The 24,264-nt window shown below is 41.9% G+C and overlaps 1 protein-coding gene across 1 annotated transcript in view; it reads right to left on the bottom strand.

The window, feature by feature from the left end:
* The window catches only part of LOC149158152 (uncharacterized), a 45,623-nt gene extending 23,759 nt beyond the window's left edge, over positions 1-21,864 (bottom strand). Inside the window, exons 1-2 of the mRNA XM_089433900.1 lie at positions 20,874-21,864; positions 18,630-20,525 (exon numbers count right to left, since the gene is read on the bottom strand). Of these exons, the coding sequence (XP_089290026.1) occupies positions 18,630-20,525; positions 20,874-21,864 (2,887 nt within the window). The remainder of the gene's footprint in view (positions 1-18,629; positions 20,526-20,873) is intronic.
* Positions 21,865-24,264: the final 2,400 nt, after the last annotated feature.

Below are 24,264 nucleotides of genomic sequence, written 5' to 3'. Positions count from 1 at the left end.
CATAGATTCATTTACTTTCTTACAAAGAATGCACCAACTAGGCTGTATCCAATTCCTCTTTTGACCATTGTCATAGGTTAGGATCCACCAAAAGATCCTAGTTTTACAAGGAATTTTTCTAGTCTTCAACACCAAATTATCTCGCAACATATTTTCCTATATTTTTGCATCATATCCAAGCGTAACAGTGAGCACACCTACAACTTTATTTCTTCACCAGTTTAGTTGATCATCCTAATACTTGAGAACAATATCATTGTGATAAGGAGTATTTATTTACTATTTCCACTATGCAACCCGTTCACCCCAAAACTCCACAACCTCAGCTGATTTCCCAAATTGAAACTAGACCCTATGATCCCCTTGAATTGAAGCATTAACTAACCTTATGATTCCTTTGCATCTAGATTTTCAATAAGATAGTCAAAGAATCTGTAGTTTCCACTACATCATCTCCTTGATCAACACCTATTCTCATCTTATTTCCTGGTCTAATTTTCCAAGCAGTGCAATCATCTGTGATAGGAAAGGGCTTGACCAAAATTTTAAAACATTTGACACCTATTTTTGATTCTCTCCTGTCTAATCCAATATTCTAGAGCCATGCCCTTTAAATATTCTGTTGTCATTACTTTTCCCCACAAGACCTCTCTAAAAATAATTGTCCACGATCCTTTTGCTGTTAGGGATTGATTGAAGACATAGTGTTCTTCAGGCTCCAACCACTTCCCTCATTTGGTTTAGCTACTAGTGATTTGAGAATACTGGGGTTTTGCACCTGTAGAGTTTATGTTATTTTTTATTGTCATTCCTGAAAGTATTTGCTCAAAGTGAATATTAATTTACGGTTTTAATTCTCTCTCTTTGTTTATTTTTTAATATTTATTCATAAACATTTATGTCCAAGTTACATACTTTGATATATCTCCATGTATTGTATACATTTTCTTTCAACTTGGAGGTGTAGAATGTTATGTAATTGAATCTCAATGTGATAAGCCTTTTAATAATTCAATGGATTATGAATGAGGCCAATAACAATTTACTTGTCACAAAATAAGATAAAGTATGATGTTGAGCAAGATCTATACCATCGAGTAATATTTGTATTCAGTAAAAATGCTCGTGGTCATGAATTATATTTGTATATTTGGCTTCAAGAGGAGAGTCTCAAATGCCATTGCTTCTTGGAAAATCAACAAATTGGTCTAGAATCAAGAGAGTATTATAATCCTCTCTATGGATTTAAAACCATAAATTAAAAAACTTGATATGAGGCACGACACTCAAATGGCTTTATTAAAATCACACTTTACAATTTCATATAACCATTTCAAATTATCTAAATAAATTTAAAGATACAAAATAAATTTAACATTAATATTTCTAAATACTAAAATTATAAATCTATACTAACCTGCCTCCCTAAGATAACAACCTCTGACATGAACACGATAACCTGGCTTCAATTTTCTTTATTGGGCATAACCAATCTCTATATTTACAATCAATTATCTTTAAGTGGAAATACTCCATCTATGGGTCCGTAGATCATGACAACTGCTGTTGTTTTGCCAGCTTTTACAGAATGAAGACTTCTTGTGTAGTCCTTGTTGCATCATGTATTTGTTTATTAAATAGAAAACCAAGTTGTTCTCTTGAGATGACCTTTGATAATGTATATTTCCAGTGTATTTTCAATAACCTTCAATAGTGATATAGGTCTAAAATGTTCAAAGCAAGCAAGACATGGATTTTTTCTCTTTTGAAAGACTAACACAACCTTGACCTATTCTAAATTTGCATTCATTCTGACATAAAACTTTCTGGGAAAAAGCTTTACCTTCATTAATTCTGCACTATGCTTTCCGGTTCCTTGCATAGCATCTAAAAATTTTGTTTACTGGTTCCTACAATATTTGAAAATAATTTTTCCCTTTAACCATCAGCCAGGCCTATTTACCAAATTGTGTTGACACTTTTCCTATAATTTGCATTCATGCGTTGGATATTTCAGGTCTAGGGATTTCTGTAATGAGAGGATAAAAATCCATCTAGCTAACTTTTAGGGCCCTCTTGTGAATTTCTTAATACAGGTAGCCCCCTCTTTGATAAAGGATCATCCTCAAAAGTCTATTTCTTGAGCATAACTTATTAAATTTGAAGAATATTTTGGTATTTGACAAACAAAAATGAAGTCAATTATTTAATCTTGTTCCTAAAATTTTAGAGTATTTTCCCACTACAATAAAATAAGGATAGCCCTTTAATATTTCCACCCCAATGTCTTGCACAGGTGAAATATTAATTGTTACATCATAATGAATCTGCTCGAATTTTAGTTGTTGCATATCATAATGATTGTACTTGTGTGTGCTCTTTCTTTGAGCCAATGTCACACTCTACTACAACATAGGTCTCCTTGCTGCAAAATATATAAATGGTAATAAAAAATTAGACTGCCATTTGGCTATTTCTTTGGGAAATGAGAGAGGAATCCAACCGCACAAAAATTGGGTGTGAAATTGAATATAGATCTTGGCTTTGACATTGCCAACCAACATAGTGAAAGGCCACATCCAATAATCATTCTTGCATATATGGTGTTGAGAAATCTAGGGGAAACAAGAATAGGTGATTTCTCTTGCTTTGATAACTGCTTGTGATGTATTTTTACTTTTACTTGATTAAATTCTTCTTTCAGTTATTATTATTAGTGTTCTCCATCATCAAACAATTACGAAATCATAAAGAACAATGAGACAATAGGACACAAGATGTAGACGATCAAACAGAGCCAAAAAATCCCCAAGTGAGTGGAAAAGCCACCGTAATTCTTCTCTTATTATAGAACTTCAATTGATGAATTCCAAGACCTATGACCCTTGACCAAAACCATAAAAAACCAAGTCAAATTTCCTTCTTAAACAACTTTTAGCAACAAATTTTGACCTTCCAGCAACTTCTCCAACAACTTTGACCCCAACAACAATTTCTGCAACTTCGACCTAACAACTTCAACAACTTCAACCTTGATGCAACTTCTACAGCTTTGACCTAGCAGCTTCGACCTAGAATCAACTTCACAACTTCATCCTTGTAGCTTCACAACTTCGACCTTGCAGCTTCATAGCTTCGACCTTGCAACTTCAAAATTTAGTCTTGCCCATTAACTATAGAAACCCTAACAAGAGAGAGAGAGAGAGGCCCAAAACTTCGAACTTGTTCTTCTCCTTCTTCTTCATCCTTTTCCAGGTCATATCTTGAGGATATTGAACTTGCATGAGAGTGTGTACAAATGAGGTCGAGTTCCTTCTTATATATAGGCTTTTGAGGGGTACGAATTGCTATCTTTAGGCCAACTTATCCCTTCATGTAGGTCGACTTGAACTTTGTGCCATGACGAGGTCTTAGAGGGTCTGGGTCTTTAATACATGGCAATGACTCAATTGACTTTATGAAAAACCTAGAAGCACTCAATGAGTGCTTGACCTAAAAGTAAATTTCCCTAGAGCATGAAACCCATGCCTCAAGAACAATCAATAATAAATTTATTTTTCTCTTTTCATTAAATACATAAAATAATGATTACATATGTCATTATGAAGACCAAACCTAGTTACATATTTCAACACTCCCTCTTAACTAGGGAGGTATTCATAATCCATACAAGGTACTTGGACATTCTCAATCTGAATAATTCTCATAAGAAGATTAAGATTGATAACCCATTTGTTTAGCATCATATCATCCAACATTGTCACATAACAAGGCCTTGAATAACAAATCTATCTCTACACAAGATCAGAGCACAATGCTGGTGAGATCAATGATTTATAGATACCATCATCATTGTCTCTCAAGGAATATACCCCCGAGTGTTCATAGGGTATGTCCTTCCAAGACTATTCTTATCTTAGATTCCCAGTCCTCAAAGAATATCGGTCCTCCATGACTACTCTTATCTTGGATGCCCTACCACATCCTCAAAGATTATCAGATGCCAGATGCTTACCCAATCCTCCATTCTTTCTTCCCAAAGTGAAGACAAGAATGATGTGCCTATCTCTCCCTCTCAACTAGGGAGGATATACCCATTCCTATAAAGGAATGTACCCATTCCTATAAAAGGAATGTACCCAAGTTCCCTCTTATCCATGGACTTGACTAATTTCCCTCTTAACCAAGGACTTGTTTCCAACAACAACTTTCTTCTTTAGTGGAGATCATGGGACCTTTAGCTGTTTGTTGAGCTCCTCGTTTCGACGTCATGAATTTCACCTTCATTATTATGGAGCCTTAATTTTGTAGGGCATTGACCATCCATCACTTTCCTCAAGTCAGTCATGTCATCCTTTCCCTTATTGGAAAGTGATATTCTAGTCCAAATATGGCGTTCCTTCATACAAATACCTCTTCCACGTCATGTTTCCTTCAGGATCTTTCATCCAACCACATGAGTGCTTAGTTGTAGATGACACTACAACACTCTTCTGATAGCCCTGTATCAATCCATCTAGATGTTTTTCAAAAATTATAAACGAACATCAAATCAAATTTACCTTTTGTGATGGCCTTTCATCATGACATCTTGTTTGCTCACAACATCAAAATTCTGCACACATATATTGACACATCTCCAAGATATTCAATGTAAAGGGTCTCCTTTCTTTTCAAACTTCATCAGAGTCTTCATACCTTTTCCATGGAGATGTTATGGTCAATTCATCTATTCATTAGATGTTGATTTACTCTTCCATAGTTGCATCTTTCACTATCTCTTCTTTGTTTCTTCACATATTTCTTCTTAGGAACGTTCATCTATCGTTCCTTCATCTTTGTCATCTACCTCATATTCCTTACGAGGACATATTATGTTGATTCATATTTGTCAATATGTGAACCATGCTTTCATTCATCTTTCCAAAGGAATATATTCCATTTTCTTTGATCATGCTCATGACGTAGAGCATTTACCCATGCAACTATATGATGACATGAATCAATTAAATACATGCTTACATACCTCTTTCCTTCTTTTTGACATCTAGGATTTCTTTAACATCTTCCTTTCCTTGCTTGAAAATTCTTCAACCATGTTGCTTCTTTTGTCATCATATCATCATCTTCCAAACAATGAATCCCATCCAAGGTGGAATTCTCAAAGAGACACTTGCTTCTTCCAAGAGATGAACCTTCTAATGAAGTTTTTGATGAAGGATCTTGATTATCCTCATCCTGAAAATTATCTTTCTAATTATGTATGATGAGCTCTATACTAGATGAATTTCTTCTACCCATACGTACTACCTATGCTTCTAAATAGGTTACCAAGGGCTACTTCCTTCTAATGATGACTACCATAGATTTCTATTTCAACTATCTTTCAATTTTCTTATGATGATGTCATGAGATCTTGCTTCAATCGTATGTTATTATGATGCCATCTCCTAAAATGATGCATCCTATCATGATTCTAATGATAGCTATACTTGACAAAAACTGAAAATAACTTGGTGGAGAAGATTATCTCAATCATAGTAGAGATATTTTACTTCATCCTTCTTTGATTTCTTCTTTTTAACTTATTCCATTTCTTCGGTGATATGGGCTTCTTCCCTTCCTCTTTTGATTTTGTCCTTATTGAGTTTTGGACAATTTCTCTTGGAGTTCCCATATTCATGACAACCATAGCATTGGATCTTTGACATATTCTTCTTCTTTTTTCTAAGGACCAAACTTTCCAAACTTTCTTTTTCTCTTAGCCATGGCAGAAAATTCTTGAACTTGCTCATTTGATCCTACATCGCTTTTTGCCTTCAACCTAGTTTCTTCAATCTTACATAATGACCAGAGTTCAATTAATGGGGTAGCTTCATTCTTTCCATAAATGCTTGATGTAAAATTGCCCCATTCCTCTAGTAGTGCATTGAGCAATATGGTGGTCATTTATTTTCCGGACATTGTTTCTCCCAACTCTTGTAGATGGTCTCTTATTTATGACACCCTCATAAAGTATGAGGATATTCCTTCTTCCTTTGATATCTTCATCTTGTAGAGTTCTTGTCTTAATGATATCACTTCTCCCGTAGTACTTACAAAGAGCAATTCAATTAGTTTAACATTGACCAATGCAATTATAATGTTTTAACTTTGAAAACTACATATGTTTTCAATATTATTAAAAAATTTCAAATATTTGATTGGACTATAAATTAAAGGTCTTATTGCAGCTTTTGCACACTATAATGCCATGTGGATAATTGCCTCACATATTTTATCCCTTAATTTCTAGATATTGTAGCGATATTCAAGTATGATTTATAGATTCAATACATTTACATATAATCGAAATTTAACCTTTTTCTCTTTCGTGTTGTCTTCCCTTGCTTAAAAAGTATGCTAGGTTTTAATCGTGTAGACTATTTACACTACATTAAAGTAAAATAAAATATAATTTTTTTTTTATTAAAATATAATTTTTTATTTATTTCTTTGTATTATTATTATCATTATTTTAAAATTGGTTTCTTTGTGTTTGGTTTGTTTAAAATTTTAAAAATAATTCATTCTTATTAAAATAAAATTAAAAATATTATGATTTCATATAGACGACTTTTGCAAAATCTCAATTAGTAATCAATCTTCAACCATAATAGGTAGGTGATCTCGAGAAGTTTTAGGTCAAATATTACATAGGTTACAATGTTTAATGTCAACATATAATTCATGAAAGCAAGGTACATTAAAATCTTAATTAAATTTGATTTATAAAGATATTTTCCTTATCATAGTCATTGTACATTATTGTGCCAAAAGCAATGTAATTAAAATTTTAATTAAATTAATTTGTAATTTATTATAGTTGTTGCATTGAATTACAATAAATGTTGGTTAATTTTTTTTATGGTGGGCAATAGAGTATTGGGTGGATCTATTTTGTAACTGGTCTCTTTTTTTAATAAAAAATAATATTTGTATTATATAATTTTGTGTATGGTTCGCAACAAAAATATAAGATATTTTAGAGTTAATTCATCAAAATTCTTCGATTGTTTTATCTTTTCCAATAGGAACACATGATTTTTCTGAGAATATAACAAAAAAAAAAGGTTTTGTAGGTGAATACCTTACAAAACTATTGCAGCAAAACATAAAAGTTATAACGCATAATGCTACTAGGGAATTTTTTTTAATATACTCGATCCACCATTAGGGAATTATAGCAGGCATGATTTAGCCATTAAAATTTAGTTCACCTATCTTCAATTTACACCCCTCTTTATCATGCTCGTCTGCTTCTCTATTTTTTTTTTGTAAATTAGACTAATTCTATTAATGTAACAAAAGTAGTACAAGGAGGCACCGGCCTCTGCAAAGCAAGCCCCAAATTAAGCCACGTTTCACAACAAAAGACTGGAAAGAGATTGCCTGCATCGGGGAAACCAGTCCAAAACTATAAGAGTTTGCTGCCCATGCAGGGGTAATAGCCTGTAGTGCCAGAGTGGAACAATTTTTTGAACAATCATCAAAATTAACAACATTGCATAAAAAAACACCAGAATAGACCCATAGTATTGGGAGTCGGGAACCCAGAACCTAAAAAACATTGACTAGCTAGGTGTCATTAGGAGGAGGAGGTTCTTCCACTATTAGACACCTGTACGCCTCCATGTCATCTTTTTCATCCTATTTGTCTCTCAAAGTTTCTTCCATGTTCTTGAAGCGGCCTGGATTGGTGCGTCCCTGAGCTGCTTCTATGCGTCCCTGAGCTGCTTCGCTGCTTCTGTGCATCCCTGAGCTGCTTCCAGGGGCTTTTCTCTTGCTGGTGGTGTTCCACGCCTGAGTATTGCGGGATGGGTCTTCAGAGTTTTGTGGTTCCTCTCTAAATGCCATCAAGATAGTTGCTATTATGCAGGGACATTCCAACATGCAGCGAAATTGAAATTGTGCAGAATGACTGGGCTACAGAGATGATACAGAGGCAGCAGGAGGCTGGGGAGCAGCGTCAAAAGGCCAAGGACCTACAGATTGAGCTCGCCCCCGACCGCTGCGAGTGGCTGGGTAGCATCCAGAGGAATGAGCTGTCGAAGGGGAGGTTGAGTCAAAGGGGGACGAGTCACTTAGGGGGGGCAATCTTCCTCTACTACTGCCCCTCTTGCAGCACATTCGATGACGCAGTCGAGGCATGCTCACTTGGGCAAAATTGAGTGAACGAGGATGAGAAGGAGCAGTGTCAAAGAATGAGTGGCCAAAGGGAATAGAAGGACCTCTAATCAGCAATTCAGAGTAGAGATTCAAGACCGAAGAACCAGTCCGTAGGCAGCATAGAAGACTCTACGAGAAATGTGCACCATCCACCATCTTAATGTAGCATAGAACTTGGCAGCATCTCCTCATTGTCGTGCGTGAGCTCGGCTCTGCAGTAGTAGGGAGACAATTGCAGTTCAGAGGAGGCAGAGCGGGGGGAAGACGGTTTGAAGAGGCCATCTTAAAAACCAAATTGATGAAGCCTTGACCCGCACAGTTCATTAATGTGCCATTAATATCGGCGGTGGCTTTCTGTATATGATTCTAAGTGGAAGCGTGGGTGGCCAGGTGGCCTCGGCACTTGCCAACCCAAGGTCGTTGCATAGTACCTGCGTGCCTAAACACCCGCATCTGGGACTCGTCTGCTTCTCTATTGAAGTCTCTTAGGATATTGAAATATGCTTTGGATGGGATATCTTCCATAATTTTCCTGATTATTTTCATGATGTTTTCCATAGATTTCTCCTTTGGGAGGGAGAATTTGACCAAATGATACAGGATTGGGAGAGAATCTCCCATAATCATAAGTGTGTCCACTTGATGTTCTTTGACTAACAAAAGTCCCTAGTAGAGACCATATATCTCTACTTGATTATTTGTCATATGACCAAGACCCCATGAGTACCTGAACACTTTGTCCTCCTAGAGGCCATAGAGTACTCCTTCCCCTCCTACACCCATTACTCTAACTTATAATTTCATTAATCAAATATATGCTACATTTGTTAGGTTTAGGGTTTGGAGTCTCATTATTGCACATTGTTCTCATCTATTTTCATTCACTTCGCATGATTTTTTTTGCGGAACGAATTCCCACCTTGTAGGTTAATAAAATTCTATTTTTCTATAATTATTTCAATTTTGATTGTAATTGAACTAATGATAACGTAAAATTGTCGTAAGAGACAATACAGGTTTAAATGTTACTTCTTCGAAAGTTTTATGGCAATTAATTTCTAATAGCCCTAGTGAAAATGTCATGTAATAAAAGTTAATAAAGGAAAAATAAGACCACGGTTAAAGGACACTTATTCCTAGCTGAATGTTGGGAAAAATATATCCTAGTGGGCATCACTGGATGTGTATTTTGACTAAGGAAAACCGACAAAGGCTAAGGTAAAGGAAAACATGCATTTTTGGCACATTTATTTATGAAAATAAAGGAAATTAGGAGAAAAGTAAGGTGAAAGGTCACGGGTTGCATGTGAGGAGGAAATTAAAGGAAAATAATGGAAAATGAAGAAAATAGAGGCCTCATCAATAAAAAGGCCTCTAAGGACCAGTTCATGGCTTTCGCCAGTGTAATCTTTTGTCAATTTAGCTTTGGAGCTCTCTCATTATTCTCTCTCTTTCTCACTCTTGGTCACTTAGAGTTTCTTGGAGTACTCTAACTTTGGATCAAGGAAGGAAAAGAAAGGAAGGGAAAGGAAGGAAAGCAAGGATCAAGGAAAGGAAAGCAGGTTCAAGTAGTTTCAGCAGGAATACTTGCAGGTAACCTTTTGCATGTGTGATTTCCTAGCTGGTCCAAGTAACCATAATCATAAGTGTGTCCACTTGATGTTCTTTGAATAAAAAAAGTCCATAGTAGAGACCATATATCACTACTTGATTATTTGTCATATGGCCAAGATGCCATGAGTACCTGAACACTTTGTCTTCCTAGATGCCATAGAGTACTCCTTCCCCTCCTACCCCCATTACTCTAACTTATAATTTCATTAATCAAATCTATGCCGCATTTGTTAGGTTTAGGGTTTAGAGTCTCATTATTGCACATTGTTCTCATCTATTTTCATTCACTTCACATGATTTTTTTACGGAACGAATTCCCACCTTGTAGGTTAAGTATTCTTGTTTTTTAGGTTAAAATTCTATTTTTCTATAAATATTTCAATTTTGATTGTAATTGAACTAATGATCACGTAAAATTGTCATAAGAGACAATACAGGTTTAAATGTTACTTCTCCGAAAGATTTATGGCAATTAATTTCTAATAGCCCTAGTGAAAATTTCATGTAATAAAAGTTAATAAAGGAAAAATAAGACCACGGTTAAGGGACACTTATTCCTAGCTGAATATTGGGTAAAAGATATCCTAGTGGGCATCACTGGATGTGTATTTTGACTAAGGAAAACTGGCAAAGGCTAAGGTAAAGGCATTAAAAGGAAAAAAGGCATTTTTGACACATTTATTTATGAAAATAAAGGAAATTAGGAGAAAAGTAAGGTGAAAGGTCACATGTTGCATGTGAGGAGGAAATTAAAGGAAAATAATGGAAAATGAAGAAAATAGAGGCCTCATCAATAAAAAGGCCTCTGAGGACCAGTTCATGGCTTTTGGCAGTGTAACCTTTTAACAATTTAGCTTTGGAGCTCTCTCATTATTCTCTCTCTCTCTCACTCTTGGTCACTTAGAGTTTCTTGGAGCACTCGAACAAGTAGTTTCAGTAGGAATACTTGCAGGTAACCTTTTGCACGTGTGATTTCCTAGCTGGTTTGGACTTGCATGGATTTGCATGTTGGTGTATGGTTCTCTTTCTGTCTGTTGCATGGTTTTGTTGGGTTATGACAATGGATTTCAGCCTAGCCTTGCCTTTTACCAGATGCCATGGTGTTTGGATGTTTATTCTTTTTTTGAGCTTTGGTTTGCCGGATGGATTTCGAAATCTCGGGCAGAGGTGGTCTCAAGTTCCATTCCCAAAGGCCTAAGAATCCCTTGATCGGTTTTGGTAGGATACACAGAAAATCCCGAGGGAGAAGTCTTGGTTTAGGGCCTCGTGATCTAGGTTTGGATTATGGTAAAGCTTGAGAGACTGGTCTTAGTTTAGGGCCTAGTGATCTGGTTGGATTGTGGTAAAGCCTGAGAGACAAGGAGACACAAATTTTTTCAAGGATAGTGATGGATTCCATATGGCATTCCAGGTTCGATTCGGTTGTGATCGGAGCACCGGTTTTGGTGTGATCACTGTTTGATGAGGGTGGAGGTGGTTTAGCCTCTGGATTCCCTTGGTTGTTCTTGGATTGATTTTTCTATGAGATCCTACATTCATGATTGATATGACATGGGGGTGACTTTATGAAAGAGAGATTTGGTTCAGCCATGTCTATGGTCGGGTGGTACGTAGGTGATCCGGATTTAAATAGGAACGCAACAAATTACAGAGATAACCATATACACAAAGATGCAGCGGAAATAATACTTCATTTCATTAATGGAAAATACTGAAATATGCTTACAACCAGAAATGGAAATAAACCAGCTAGGGCGATGGTAGCTTATCTCTGAGAAGAGATGTGATGGCTACATGCCTCTGAACTGTGTTACAATGAGGCTCGAAGGCCTATTTATTGTTGATAAACAATGGAAAACCCTTAACATTCCAAAACCTAACCCTAGGAGATGAAACGCCAAACTGTGGGCCCCGTTTGGGGTAAATTGGTACATCAACTTCCCGGGGTTGTAACTTTGGCATATGATCTCCGTTTGACGCGTACAATAGCTCATTAGAAAGATCTATCTGAGCACTATCATTGTTGGAACGGGCAACATCGATCCATTCCATGGACCCATGTTGCCCCCAGATTCCCCAAAAAACGTCGTTTAGGGCCTCAAAACGGCTCCGGAAGTTCAGGACCCGAAAAACTGCTAAAAATAGTAAGTTGTGCTACAATTAAGGAAACTGAAAATGCTGAGAAAGACAATGGTGGGGGTCCAGGTGGACTTGGCAGGTGGCCACCAATATCCACTTGGATCATTCCTCCCCCCTTAGGAAGCAATGGTCCCCATTGCGTTGAGCTCCTCCATGAGATGAGGAAACTTTTGCTGAACTTGTTCCCTGGTGAGCCACTTGCCCTGCTGAAGGAGTTGGCCTGCTTTGACAACTCGATACAGTTGGATATTCTGTTGGCGAGTGTTCTTGATCTGTGTGTCCATGATCCGATCAGTTGCAGCTTGTTCCATGCAATATGGATTTAATTCTGTGGGTTTGAGCTGTTCTGCAATGTCGGATGTGTCTAGCAATGGTGGAAAGTATGGCCGAAGGCGGTCCACATTGAACACTGGGTGCAGGCCAAGGAATGGGGGAATGCTGAGCTCAAATGCATTGTCTCCCATAGCCTTAGTAATGGTGTAAGGACCATATCAGAGTGGTCTCAATTTCCGATAGGCTCCAGTAAGGCGTTCCTTTTGCAAATGTAACCAGACTTTGTCGCCCATCTGAAACTTGTGTGGCACCCGATCTTGATCATGTCGTTGCTTGTACTTGGCATTGGATTTCTCAAGAATGTCATGGACCTGCTGGCGAATATGTTGGATGCGCTCAATGAAGCTGGTGGCCTTATCTGTTTCAGACTGGACATGAGCTAAATTCATGTGAGTAGCTGCAAGTGGCATGGCCACATCAATGGGGCATAGTGGCTGGAATCCCAAACCCACCTGAAAAGGGCTATGCCAGTGGAGCTGTGAAGAGCTCGGTTGTAGCTGTGCTGAACATAGGGGAGGCTCTCGTCCCATGTGCGTGGATGCTTTGAGTTATACATGCGCAGAATGTGCACAATCATCCTATTGACAACCTCTGTCTGGCCATCAGTTTGAGGGTGGAAGGTTGTGGACTTCGTGAGTTTGGTGTCCAGCATTGACCAGAGACTGGACCAAAATGTGCTGAGAAACCGACTGTCCCGATCTGAGATGATAGACTGTGGGATTCCAAAGTGCACCCACACTCGTTCAAAGAAGAGTTTAGCAGTGGCTTCTGTTGTGATATTCTTCTTGCAGACCATCATAATGGCCATCTTCGAGAACTTGTCGACGACCACAAAAACACAGTCATTTCCATGCTTAGTGGAAGGAAGGCCTGACATGTAATCCATGGAGATGGATTCCCAAGGTCGACTAGGGGTAGGCAACGGGGTATAGAGGCCGTGCTTCTTAATGGTCGGTTTGGCAATGGCACAGGTAGTACATGATTTGATGTAATTCCCAACATCTTGTCAAAGATTCGGCCAATAGAAATAATTCTGTAGTACTGCCACTGTTTTCTCGACCCCGAAATGCCCAGCAGCCCGATTGTAGTGTGCTTCCCAAATCATCTTGGCACGCTCGCTTGAAGGAACACAAAGGTGACCGAGGTGGCATAATAGGGCATCCTGGAGGTGAAAATCTGAAACATGCCGACCCTCCAAGAGTGTCTGGTATGTGTGGCCGAATTCTGGGTCGCTTTTGTAGAGAAGTGGCCAATCAGAAGTCTCGTGCCCACAAGAGTTGAGCACGGTGGTTAACGCCATGATCGGTGGTCGACTGAGGCAATCTGCAACATTATTGGTGCTGCCCTTCTTATACTTGATATTCAAGTGGAACTGTTGCAGGTATGTAGACCACTTCTGATGGCGATCATTCTGCAATTTCCCTAGGGTCTGTATGAACTGCAGGGGTCGGTGGTCTGTGTGGATGACCGTTTCCTTCCCCAAAATGTAATGCTTCCATTGTCGGCAGGCCTGTACAATGGAATACATCTCTTTATCATAAGTGAGGTACTTCCGGACTGTGTCTGAAAGTGTTTCATTGTGATATGCCACTGGATGTCCATGTTGAGTAAGGACTGCCCCAATAGCATAGTCAGAGGCATCTGTCTCGACTTCAAATGGTTGTTGTAAATCTGGTAACGCGAGCACTGGTGCCGTGCAGAGGCGATCCTTCAACTCCATGAATGCCTTCTGTTGAGATTCAGACCAAAAGAATTTTGCTTTCACCCCTCCCTTGGTGACTTGACTCAAGGGCCAAGAAATATGAGAAAACCCCAACACAAACCTGCGGTAGAAGTTGGCAAGACCTAGAAAGTTGCGGAGCTCTGTTAGAGTGGTTGGAGAGGGCCAATCCCGAATGACTTGGATCTTGGCTGGATCGACATGTACCCCCTGTTCATCAATGATGTATCCCAGATACTGAACCTGGGTCATGCCAAAAGTGCATTTCTCCAAATTGGCACATAGCTTGTGTTGCCGCAGTGTTTGGAGAACCTGTCGGATGTGGTGGAGGTGCTCTTCCCAACTCTGGCTGAAGATCAGAATGTCATCCAAGTATACTACTACAAAGGAGTTGGTGAATGGCCGCAAGATGTCATCCATTAGCCTCATAAAGGTTGCAGGATCATTCGTCAATCCGAAAGGTATGACCAACCATTCGAAGAGGCCCTCCTTGGATTTGAAGGCAGTCTTCCACACATCAGAGGGTTCGATTGGTACCTGGTGATATCCTGACTTCAGATCGATCTTGCTGAAATATTTCGCCCCCTTTAGTTGGTCTAGGAGGTCATCAATCCGCGGGATCGGGTACCGATTACGGACAGTGATCTTGTTCAGCGCCCGATAGTCAATACAGAGTCTCCACGTCCCATCCTTCTTCTGTACCAACACGATCGGGCTCCCACAGGGCGATGAACTCGGACGGATGTGACCTTTCTGCAGGAGCTCCTGAATCTGCCTCTTGATTTCATTGTTCTCCAGAACGGAGCGCCGATAAATTGGTCCATTGGGTAGCGGCGCACCTGGGGTCAGATCGATGGAGTGCTTGACTTGACAGTGCAGAGGAACCCCTGCCGGGGAGGTGAAGATGTCCTCGTACTCCTCCACAATCTTGTCCATCTGTAGTTGTCATGCAGAGGGACCCCGTCTGGAGGCCGCGGCCACTGTCTTCTTCTTTCCTTGAGGGCGTATCATCAGGAAAACAAATTTCCTGGTTTTGGAAATGATCTTACTGCATTGTTTTGCAGTAATCAAAGAGATGGCGGCAGCTGGTGCTAACTCTGGTATCCTGAACAACTTATTTCCCAATGTAATAATAACAGCACGGGGCCTTGATTCATACACAGCATGTCGCTTCCACAAGTATGGTTGTCCTAGTAATACATCACAAACTTCAAGGGGGGCAATGTCACACAATACCTCATCCGTGAAGGGCTTGATGTTGTATGGAAGGCGACACTACTGGTTCACGCGAAGATCTCGTCCTTGGTGAAGCCACCCAATGGTGTATGGTTGTGGATGTGCTGTGGTCGGTAAGCCCAACCGCTTCACGACCTCTGCCGAAATGAGGTTCTTTTGATTCCCGATATCAACAATGAACTGTATCGGGGAGCCCTTTACCCACATCTGGGAGTGGAAGAGATGCTCCTCCTCCTCTGGATCTTCGGGTTCATTTTTCTGGATCTTTGCGGTAGCAACAGTGGCGTTGGGATCCGCATCAATGATCTGCTTCCCTTTTTCATACCCCTTATCGGGTTCTGACTCAGAGTCGGAACATGCATCTGATTCTGAAACCTTTAGCTCAGCCACCAGTGACTGCTTGGCCCGACACTCACTTGTGTTGTGAGTGCAGCTCTTATGGAACTCGCACCATTTTCCAGTGTCCTTTCTCGGCTTCGCGGCGCTGTTCTTTGCTTGCGGCTTCGGCTGGTTGTCTTGGGCTGTCCCGCCTTGGCTTTGTCCTTTGTTCTATGGTTTAGGGGCACCTTTCCCCTGCTTTGGATTCGCAGATCCAAAGTCTCGCTTCTTTTGTTTAAACTTCTGCTCGACCTTGACGGCGTATCGGTATGCTGCGCCGAGCGAGGGGATGTTTAGGAATTGTATTTCTTCCTGGATGTACTTGTGCAGGCAGCCACGGTATTTGAGTATCAAATGTTGCTCCGAGTCCTTGATACCCAACTTTGTGCGAAGGGTATGGAAAAGATTGGTGAACTCCGGCACATCTTGGTCCCTTCCCTACCGCAGCGTGGTCCAATTTATGTATTCATCCTCATAGCTTCCAACAGGGTAGTACTGCTCCTTGATGGCATCCCGGAACGAATCCCAGGTGGGTGCGGCTGAAAATAGTGAGCCAGTACTTTCATCCTTCTGCTCGCAGTAGGTTTCCCACGAGTCCTTGACGTGGGGGGCTGCTTTGAGAAGAGCAAAAACAATCTTTTCTCGACTCGAAAATTCATGAACAGAAAAATAACCCTCTAGCAGATTTAACCATTTATCTATGGCATCTGCGTCTATCTGACCCTCGAATATGGGGATTTCAAAATTAACTTGTACCTTAAAGGGTGTGGCGTTTCCAGAGTAGCTGCTGGAAGCCGATGCGTCGCTTCCGGGTAGCCGCTGAAGGATCTGGGCAAAGCTGTCCATCATCGCATTCCGTTGTCGCTCGAGGGCTTCTTCGAGCAAGATTTTGATGGGATCTCCTGCCCCCTCGTCTTTCTTCTCGTCCTCCATGGGAGGCCGTCGGGATTTGCGAGGCTGGTCTTGCAAAGGTTCAACTAGTTCAAGCCTTAACTCCTTATATCCCGACCTTGTTGGGGACATGCAAAGAAAAACAGAGAAAAAGCAGACCGCTCTGATACCACTGATCCGGATTTAAACAGGAACGCAACAAATTACGGAGATAACCATATACACAAAGATGCAGCGGAAATAATACTTCATTTTATTAATGGAAAATACTGAAATATGCTTACAACCAGAAATGGAAATAAACCAGCTAGGGCGATGGTAGCTTATCTCTGAGAAGAGATGTGATGGCTACATGCCTCTGAACTGTGTTACAATGAGGCTCGAAGGCCTATTTATTGTTGAAAAACAATGGAAAACCCTTAACATTCCAAAACCTAACCCTAGGAGATGAAACGCCAAACCGTGGGCCCCATTTGGGGTAAATTGGTACATCAACTTCCCGGGGTCGTAACTTTGGCATATGATCTCCGTTTGACGCATACAATAGCTCATTAGAAATATCTATCCGAGCACTATCATTGTTGGAACATGCAACATCGATCCATTCCATGGACCCATGTTGCCACCGGATTCCCCAAAAAACGTCGTTTAGGGCCTCAAAACGGCTCCAGAAGTTCAGGACCCGAAAAACTGATAAAAATAGTAAGTTGTCCTACAATTAAGGAAACTGAAAATGCTGAGAAAGACAATGGTGGGGGTCTAGGTGGACTTGGCAGGTGGCCACCACTATCCACCTGGATCAGTGGGAGTCCCAAGCCTGGTTAGATTTGCCTCTGATTAATAAAAGCTATGTTCCCTCACTTTTTCACTTGTGTATACGTGGATTTAATGGTTGTCTTATCTCTGATATTTATATGGTTTTATGTTGGTTATAAGTATGGTTAAATGACTAGTTCATGTCATGGTTATTTCATGTATTTACTTGTAACTGCTAAATGGATGGATGCGACCTCATCGCTGATATAATAGTTCATTGGAGAAGGAGGTGATCCTTCTAGTTATGTTTCATAAGTTATTTAAATAATTTATGCTCTATCTTGTATCCTAGACTTGGTGGTTGCATTGATGCCAAGTGTTTGACAAAATGTCCATGCCAGTTTGGGACGCTCAGGCTTAGTCCTAAGGTTGAGTTTTGATTTAGGATCATTGTTATCATGTCTTTAATTGATTTTGAAGGTTCCAACAAGTTCTGGGCAGAGGTCGGGGTTCTGGGCTAGAAAAGTGGCTCAAATCTTGGGATTATTGACAAATCAGAGCGTTACCCTAGGGACTAACGCATTTGTTTTTTTTCCGGGGAAAATAGAGTTCGTAATTTCTATTAAAAAGTTGTTAATAGATATTACATGTTGTAGATGCCGAGGCATATGCTGTAGAGTGGCCAGAGCCACGTTACAAAGAAGTAAGCAAGATATAAATATCCAGAGAGTGACCAGGTGAATACATGAAGCTGTAAGTCACCAGAAGATACAGAAACCCCAAAATTCTCAAAATATAAAGCCCAAGGCCATACAGGAATATGTACATCCATATGTCCATACAAAATATATACCCGATTAACTAGTTGCTGCTATACAAAAAGAAGCTCCCAAGTAGCAGTTGCAAAAAAACTAATAAGGGGGAGGACCCCCCATCAGCAGGCCGTCGATGTAGGGACGATGATAGAACCTGTGGATCCCAGCTGGTGTGTGTTCTTCGATCAGCCAGTCTCCTAGAGGCCGATCCGCCGCCTCTTTCGAAAGCTGGTCAGCAATCGCATTTCTTTCCCTGTAGATATGAGAAACAGTGATCTGGTCAAAATGTGTTTTTAGAAAAACAATTTCTTCCAAGATATGTTTCAAAGAATATGCATGACAGATAGTTTTATTGTTTGTCCAATCAATCACAATCTTTGAGTCCCCAAAAATTTGAATTTGTCTGCAATGTTTAGTATGGGCAAAATAAAGAAGGTGTCTCAAAGTGATAAGTTCCGCAAAATTATTTGAGCCCGAACCCAGACCCAGTCTTAGGTGAAAAAAATGAGAATCCGATAGGAAAAAAACAATCCCCCCACCACATCCTTGTGGCGGCGCTGCCCCGTCAAAATATGCCCAAGGCATATCCTTATTTATGTTTTCAGGTTGAATAATTCTAGGTCGGGTAGGTTTGCTCTCAAAAGGTATTTCATTGTAGGCAGCACAAATGGATGCCGAGAGTAACTGTTTGTTGATTCTACAGTTCTCAAAAATGTAAGCGTTCCTGCTCCGCCAAATGAAACTCGATATCACTGCTGGGAGATTTAAGGCCTTTTCTGTGGCAACCGCTTCCCACCAATTTGTCCAGGCAGTCGGTATGTCCTCGCCCTGCCAATTCTTTCTGATATTCAGTGCCTGTGTGACCTGTTGCCAGATTTCTTTTGTTGTCTCGCAGTGGAGGAACAGGTGGATCGACGATTCTTCATTTCTTTGGCAAAGTACGCACCAAGATGGTCCTGCTATGGCCCGCTTCTTGAGGGCATCCCCTGTAGGTAATTTATTTGCGATTATGTTCCACAGGAGAAGCCTGTTTCTGGGCTGCACTTGGAGCTTCCACACAACTTTCCACCAGCCTAGCAGGTTTGCAGGTTTTCTGTCTTCCATAAGCCTGATATAACCCAGATTGGGTGAGTATGTCCCAGATTTAGCAGGGGCCCATATAAGCTGATCTTCATCCTCCCGAAGTTTGATATGAGTTTCAATAAGAGCTCGTATGTATCCATTCCACTGTTCTGTCCAAGCCTCCGGGAACTGTCCGAGCCCAACATTAATCCAAGCTTGTGAAAATATAGTGGAGCGCTCCCGATCGCCGATCTGTGCTAAATATTTGATGCCCCTGTGATTGAGGTGATGGATCAGATCTCTGGGCAGTATGTGAGCATTCCCCGAACCAGGCCAAGGGTCAAGTCCAATACGAATCTGAGCCCCATTACCCACCCTCCAGAGTAGATTATCTCTAATAAGGGGCATCGCCTTGAGAGTGGCACGCCAGATCGCTGAAATACCTTGTTGATTCCAAGAAGGTCTGCGAAGCCATTCCGTGAAGCAGGATGGCCATATGTATTTGTGATGAATAATCTTAGCCCATAGACTGTCCATCTTGGTGAGGGCCCAGCCCTGTTTGGCCGTGAGAGCAAGTGCAAATTCCTGTAGGGACTTGATACCCCATCCACCCCATTTCTTTGGCAGTGCAATTGTGGTCCATCTGGTCCAAGCAAAAATCCTTCCTTTTTTGTTTCCATTCCAGAGAAAACGGGAGCAGATTTGTTGAATCCTGTTCAAAATGCCTTTAGGGATCCATGTCAGAGACATCCAATAAACAGGGGTGGCCTCCAGGACTGTCTTGATCAGTAGGAGTCTGCCTGCTTTAGACAATAGCCGATGCTGCCAACCTGTTATCCTCCTTTCAATTTTGTTTATAAGCCAATACCAGTGAGTAATTTTATACCCATCCGGCTTCAGTCTAAATCCCAGATATTTGATTCCATCCATCAACTGGCATTCTATGAAAGGGAAAAACTGTCCAGCTAGTAGAGCTTCCTGCTGTGAGCAATGCATCATGGACCTGGTGGATTTCTGCTCGTTTATTTCCATGCCCGTGGCTTTACAAAAGAGGAGTAGAATGTCATTAAGGGCGACGGTGTCCCTGATACTGCCATTCAGGAAGATTAATATATCATCCACAAACAATAGGTGGGTTAGGACAAACTGCTCCGTAATTTTGAGACCACTTATGTCTCCCGTCCTTCTAGCTTCAGCTATAAGCCTGCTCAATCCTTCCATAACAATGAGAAAAAGTAATGGGGATAGAGGGCAGCCTTGCCTTATCCCCCTGGAGATATGAAATCGTTCCGAAGCCGCACCATTGATGAGTATAGCAAATGATACCGAAGTAACACAGCCCATGATCCAATTGATGAGAATATGAGGGAAACCTAGATGAGTAAGTATCATCTTCAAATATAACCAATTTACTTTGTCAAATGCCTTGGCAAGGTCAATTTTTAGGGAGATGCCTTTCAGGTTCTTTAGCTTGATAGAGTGTAAAGCTTCTTGGGCAGTGCCAATAGCCTCTTGAATATGTCGGTTCCTGAGGAAGGCAAATTGCTCTGCCGAGATATGCGAGGATAGGATTGGCTTTATACGGTTGGCAATGATTTTGGCTATGATTTTATAGAGACAGTTGCAGAGGGATATGGGCCGAAAGTCATTGAAGGATGTGGGCTCGTCAGATTTGGGGATCAAGGCTATAAAGGTCTGGTTCATGGGTGGGTGAATGTGACCCGTGATCCTGCTCTCCTCCACCACCGCCAATAGGTCCTCCTTCATCATCTCATAGAAGGCCAGGTAGAATTCCACAGGCCATCCGTCTGGTCCCGGGCTCTTGTCCTTTTTGAACCACTTAAGCGTGCTTTCAAGCTCTTGTTCACTGACTGGTTGGCAGAGATCCTCAATGTCCTCCTGTGCCACGAACCTTGGAAACTTACCAGCAAGTCTGATAATCTCTGGAAGGTTTACAGAATTTGGGGCCGTATAGAGTCCCTTGAAATGAGTGATCCCCAATCTAGCCAGCTGTTGATGAGTGGTTGCCCAACCATCAGGCTCCATTGGAAGCTGCCATATAGTGTTAGCGGCCTTTCTGCCATTGGCAATATTATGAAAAAATTTTGTATTGTTGTCCCCTGCTTTAAGCCAGATGGCTCGGCTCTTCAGGCGCCAGAGTTCTTCCCTTTCCATTAAGATCTTCGATTTTTCCTCAATCAGTTGGCAGAGTTCAGCTTTTGCTTCATCCGATTGATAACCTGTTCCCCATTCGTCTGTTAATTGGCCTATTCTATCTTCCTTATCCTTCAGGTTCTGTTCCTCTCTGCTTCGCTTCAGACGAGCCCATGACATTTTGTTGAGCTTTTTAAGCCTGTCACAGAAGTCCGAAGCTTTCCTCCCTTCTCTCAACTGGGGCTGTGAGGCCCAGAAATCCGATACCAACTTGATGTATTCTGGGTCTTGAAGATGGCCAGCAAAAAATTTGTAGGGGGAGCGCGGCTTTGGCGAGTTGCCACTGATCTGAAGAAGGATAGGGTGATGATCAGACAGACCCCCGTTGCTGACCCACTGTCTATATAATGGGAATTTCTGTATCAGCGCCTCATGCATCATGTACCTGTCCAGCCTCCTTCCAAGAGCAGCCTCTCCTGTACGCTGATTGTGCCAAGTAGGAAGTTTTTTATTCATGGGGATGTCCACAAGATGCTGGCCATCGAGGAGCATGGACATTTGTTCCGCGATAGGATCCCCTTGTGAAGATATCCCCCATGTCTCCCCAGATCCCAACGAGAAATTAAAATCACCCCCGATAATGGTGCTCTGTGTAATATGTCCTTCAGATAGAAAATTTTGCCAAAAGTCGAGCCTGTTTTGATTGGGTCCATAGATGTTGAGAATTCTGATGGGAAGGCCCAATTCACCCAAAGTGATGTCCATACCAAGGAAACCTCTCCCTCCCCATACCGAAAGAGGTCTGTGTATTTTAGGATTGATACCAATGAGTAGTCCACCAGATCTACCACAGGCATCCAACCCATGCAGGAACCATCCAGGGAGAAAAGAGTGTAGACAACGAACTGCAAGTTCAGAGGAGCATAGTGTTTCCTGAAGAAAAATGATATCACATCTGGATTCAAGTACCAGTCTCTTGAGAGCCAATCGTTTTTTAGGGCTGGCTAAACCCCTGCAGTTGAAGGAGAGACAAATCATGGGGTCACCCAGTTCTGGGGCTCATTCGCTCTAAGTGCCCTTTCAATAGTGATCTGTCGACCCGAAGCCACATCAGCCACCGCAGATAATTTTGCAGAAGAAATTTGGGATGGCCGGCCTCGCTTTTGTTTCCGATGCCGGCCTGGGGAGGATCCCAGTCCTAAAATTTTAGGCTGAGTTCTGGATCTCAAAAGATAATGGTGCCCACCAGATACCATCGGGGAGGGAGGGGAATCCGGGAGACCAGTCTCCGGGATATAGGAAGGGGGGGTAGTTGAGAAAGTAGGGAGGGGGGGATCGATGGGGCAATGGATGGATGGTAAGGAGACACTCTCAGAAAAGGAAGTTCTGAATGCATGGTGCATAATGGATTGCAATTCATTCGAAATAGAAGGTTGACAAGTAGGAATGGAGTTATCACCTGAATGTGAAGATGCCGTCTCCATCGGCTTTGCTGCGGCTTCAGCAGTCTTGGATCTGGTACGCGGCGGCTCAGTTGAAGGCACAGCAAATTTCCTGGATGATCTCTTTTTCCCCCCTTCGCTCGGCCCCTTGGTTGTCGTCTCCTGCTGTCTCGGATCACCCTCCGCATTATTGACATCTGCCATTGGAGTAACAGGAGGTTGTTTTCTGGGACCATGCATGCTCTCCTTGACCCCCCCTGTAACCAATGGGCAGTCCTTATAGAGATGACCAGTCTTGTGGCATCTGCGGCAACGGAAGGGAACACCTTCGTAGTCCAGTATCTGCTTCCTGGTGACATGGTTATGATAGATTTCTATAATCTCCTCCAGACCCGGTCTAGTATCCATATGAACCAAAATGCGAGCCATGGAGCGTTTACCAGACTTCTCGTATGAGCGATCATGCTCCAGGTAGGTGCCTAGGGCGTCACCAATTTTCTTGAAAGCGTATGGACACCAGAATTGCCATGGCAAGCCTGGTAAGCGCACCCAGATAGGGCCAGCCCCAAGTTGTTCGCGCTCAGGATCAAATAAGGGATCCCAGCGTTTAAGGAATACCGGCATAAGCTCAATGTGCCAATATTTGCCCAGAATCCATTCAGCGAATTGATGGTGGCAGAAGTGCAGGGCGAACCATCCTCTGGTAAGAACCATCACCTCGGGTAATTCTTTAAGCAGCGGTCCCCATATCTCCTCCACCCACGCCTTAAGTCTCTCCGCCGTATAATTTCGTCCTCGAACACGACCAACAAGAACCTTACCCGCGGCATCCATAATGTCCGGCAGCGGAGCTTCAGGCCCAAAATTTACTTTGAAACCAGAATAATTAGCTTTAAGGCATCTTCCTTTAGTAACCTTCTCCGAGCGTTTACCCAAGAGGGATTCTCTGAGTAACTTGCGACACGGGTCCGAGGAGCTTTGTTGAGCAGAATGTACCGACTGAACAGGGAATGGCGGGGTAAAGCATCCAGAACGAATAGGGGAGCGAGGGGCCGAGGAAACGGTACCCTGCAGGTTCGGGCCGGAAGTAAGGGGGGGTATACGCTGATTCAGCGGCATAAATGAGACCGAGAGGGAGTGAGAGCTAGATGGAGGGGGAGGGGACGGGGGCGGAGGGAGGGGAGGTCGCAATGGTTGATGGAGAGGAGCGTCCAGAGATGGCGACGCAGGGAAACATGAACCCAAGAGCTGAAGAGTCGCCGGAGAGAGGGGTGGGCTATCAAGTGCGGCGCCCGGGGTAGGATATTCCGGCCTTTTGCCTTTCCCAGTAGGCAGCTGGTGCTGAGGCCGTGAGGAAGTGCCAGCCGTTACCCCAAGAGCAACGCTACGCGGAATCATCAACGGTCTGGTGGTGTGAGCCCAAATTTCTTGGTTGGGTATGGGGTCCTCCCCATAATCTAACAGGTCCTCCTCAACCATGTTAACTGTCGGTGGGAGCACAGAAGGGTTCGAGCCC

The sequence above is a fragment of the Pinus tabuliformis genome, chromosome 5_2, assembly GCF_031772625.1.
Source record: "Pinus tabuliformis cultivar Carrire ecotype Pingquan chromosome 5_2, CPIR1, whole genome shotgun sequence".
NCBI classification, from domain to species: domain Eukaryota; kingdom Viridiplantae; phylum Streptophyta; class Pinopsida; order Pinales; family Pinaceae; genus Pinus; species Pinus tabuliformis.
The sequence above is the reverse complement of the archived record's forward strand: the minus strand, read 5'-3'. Positions and strand labels throughout refer to the sequence as shown.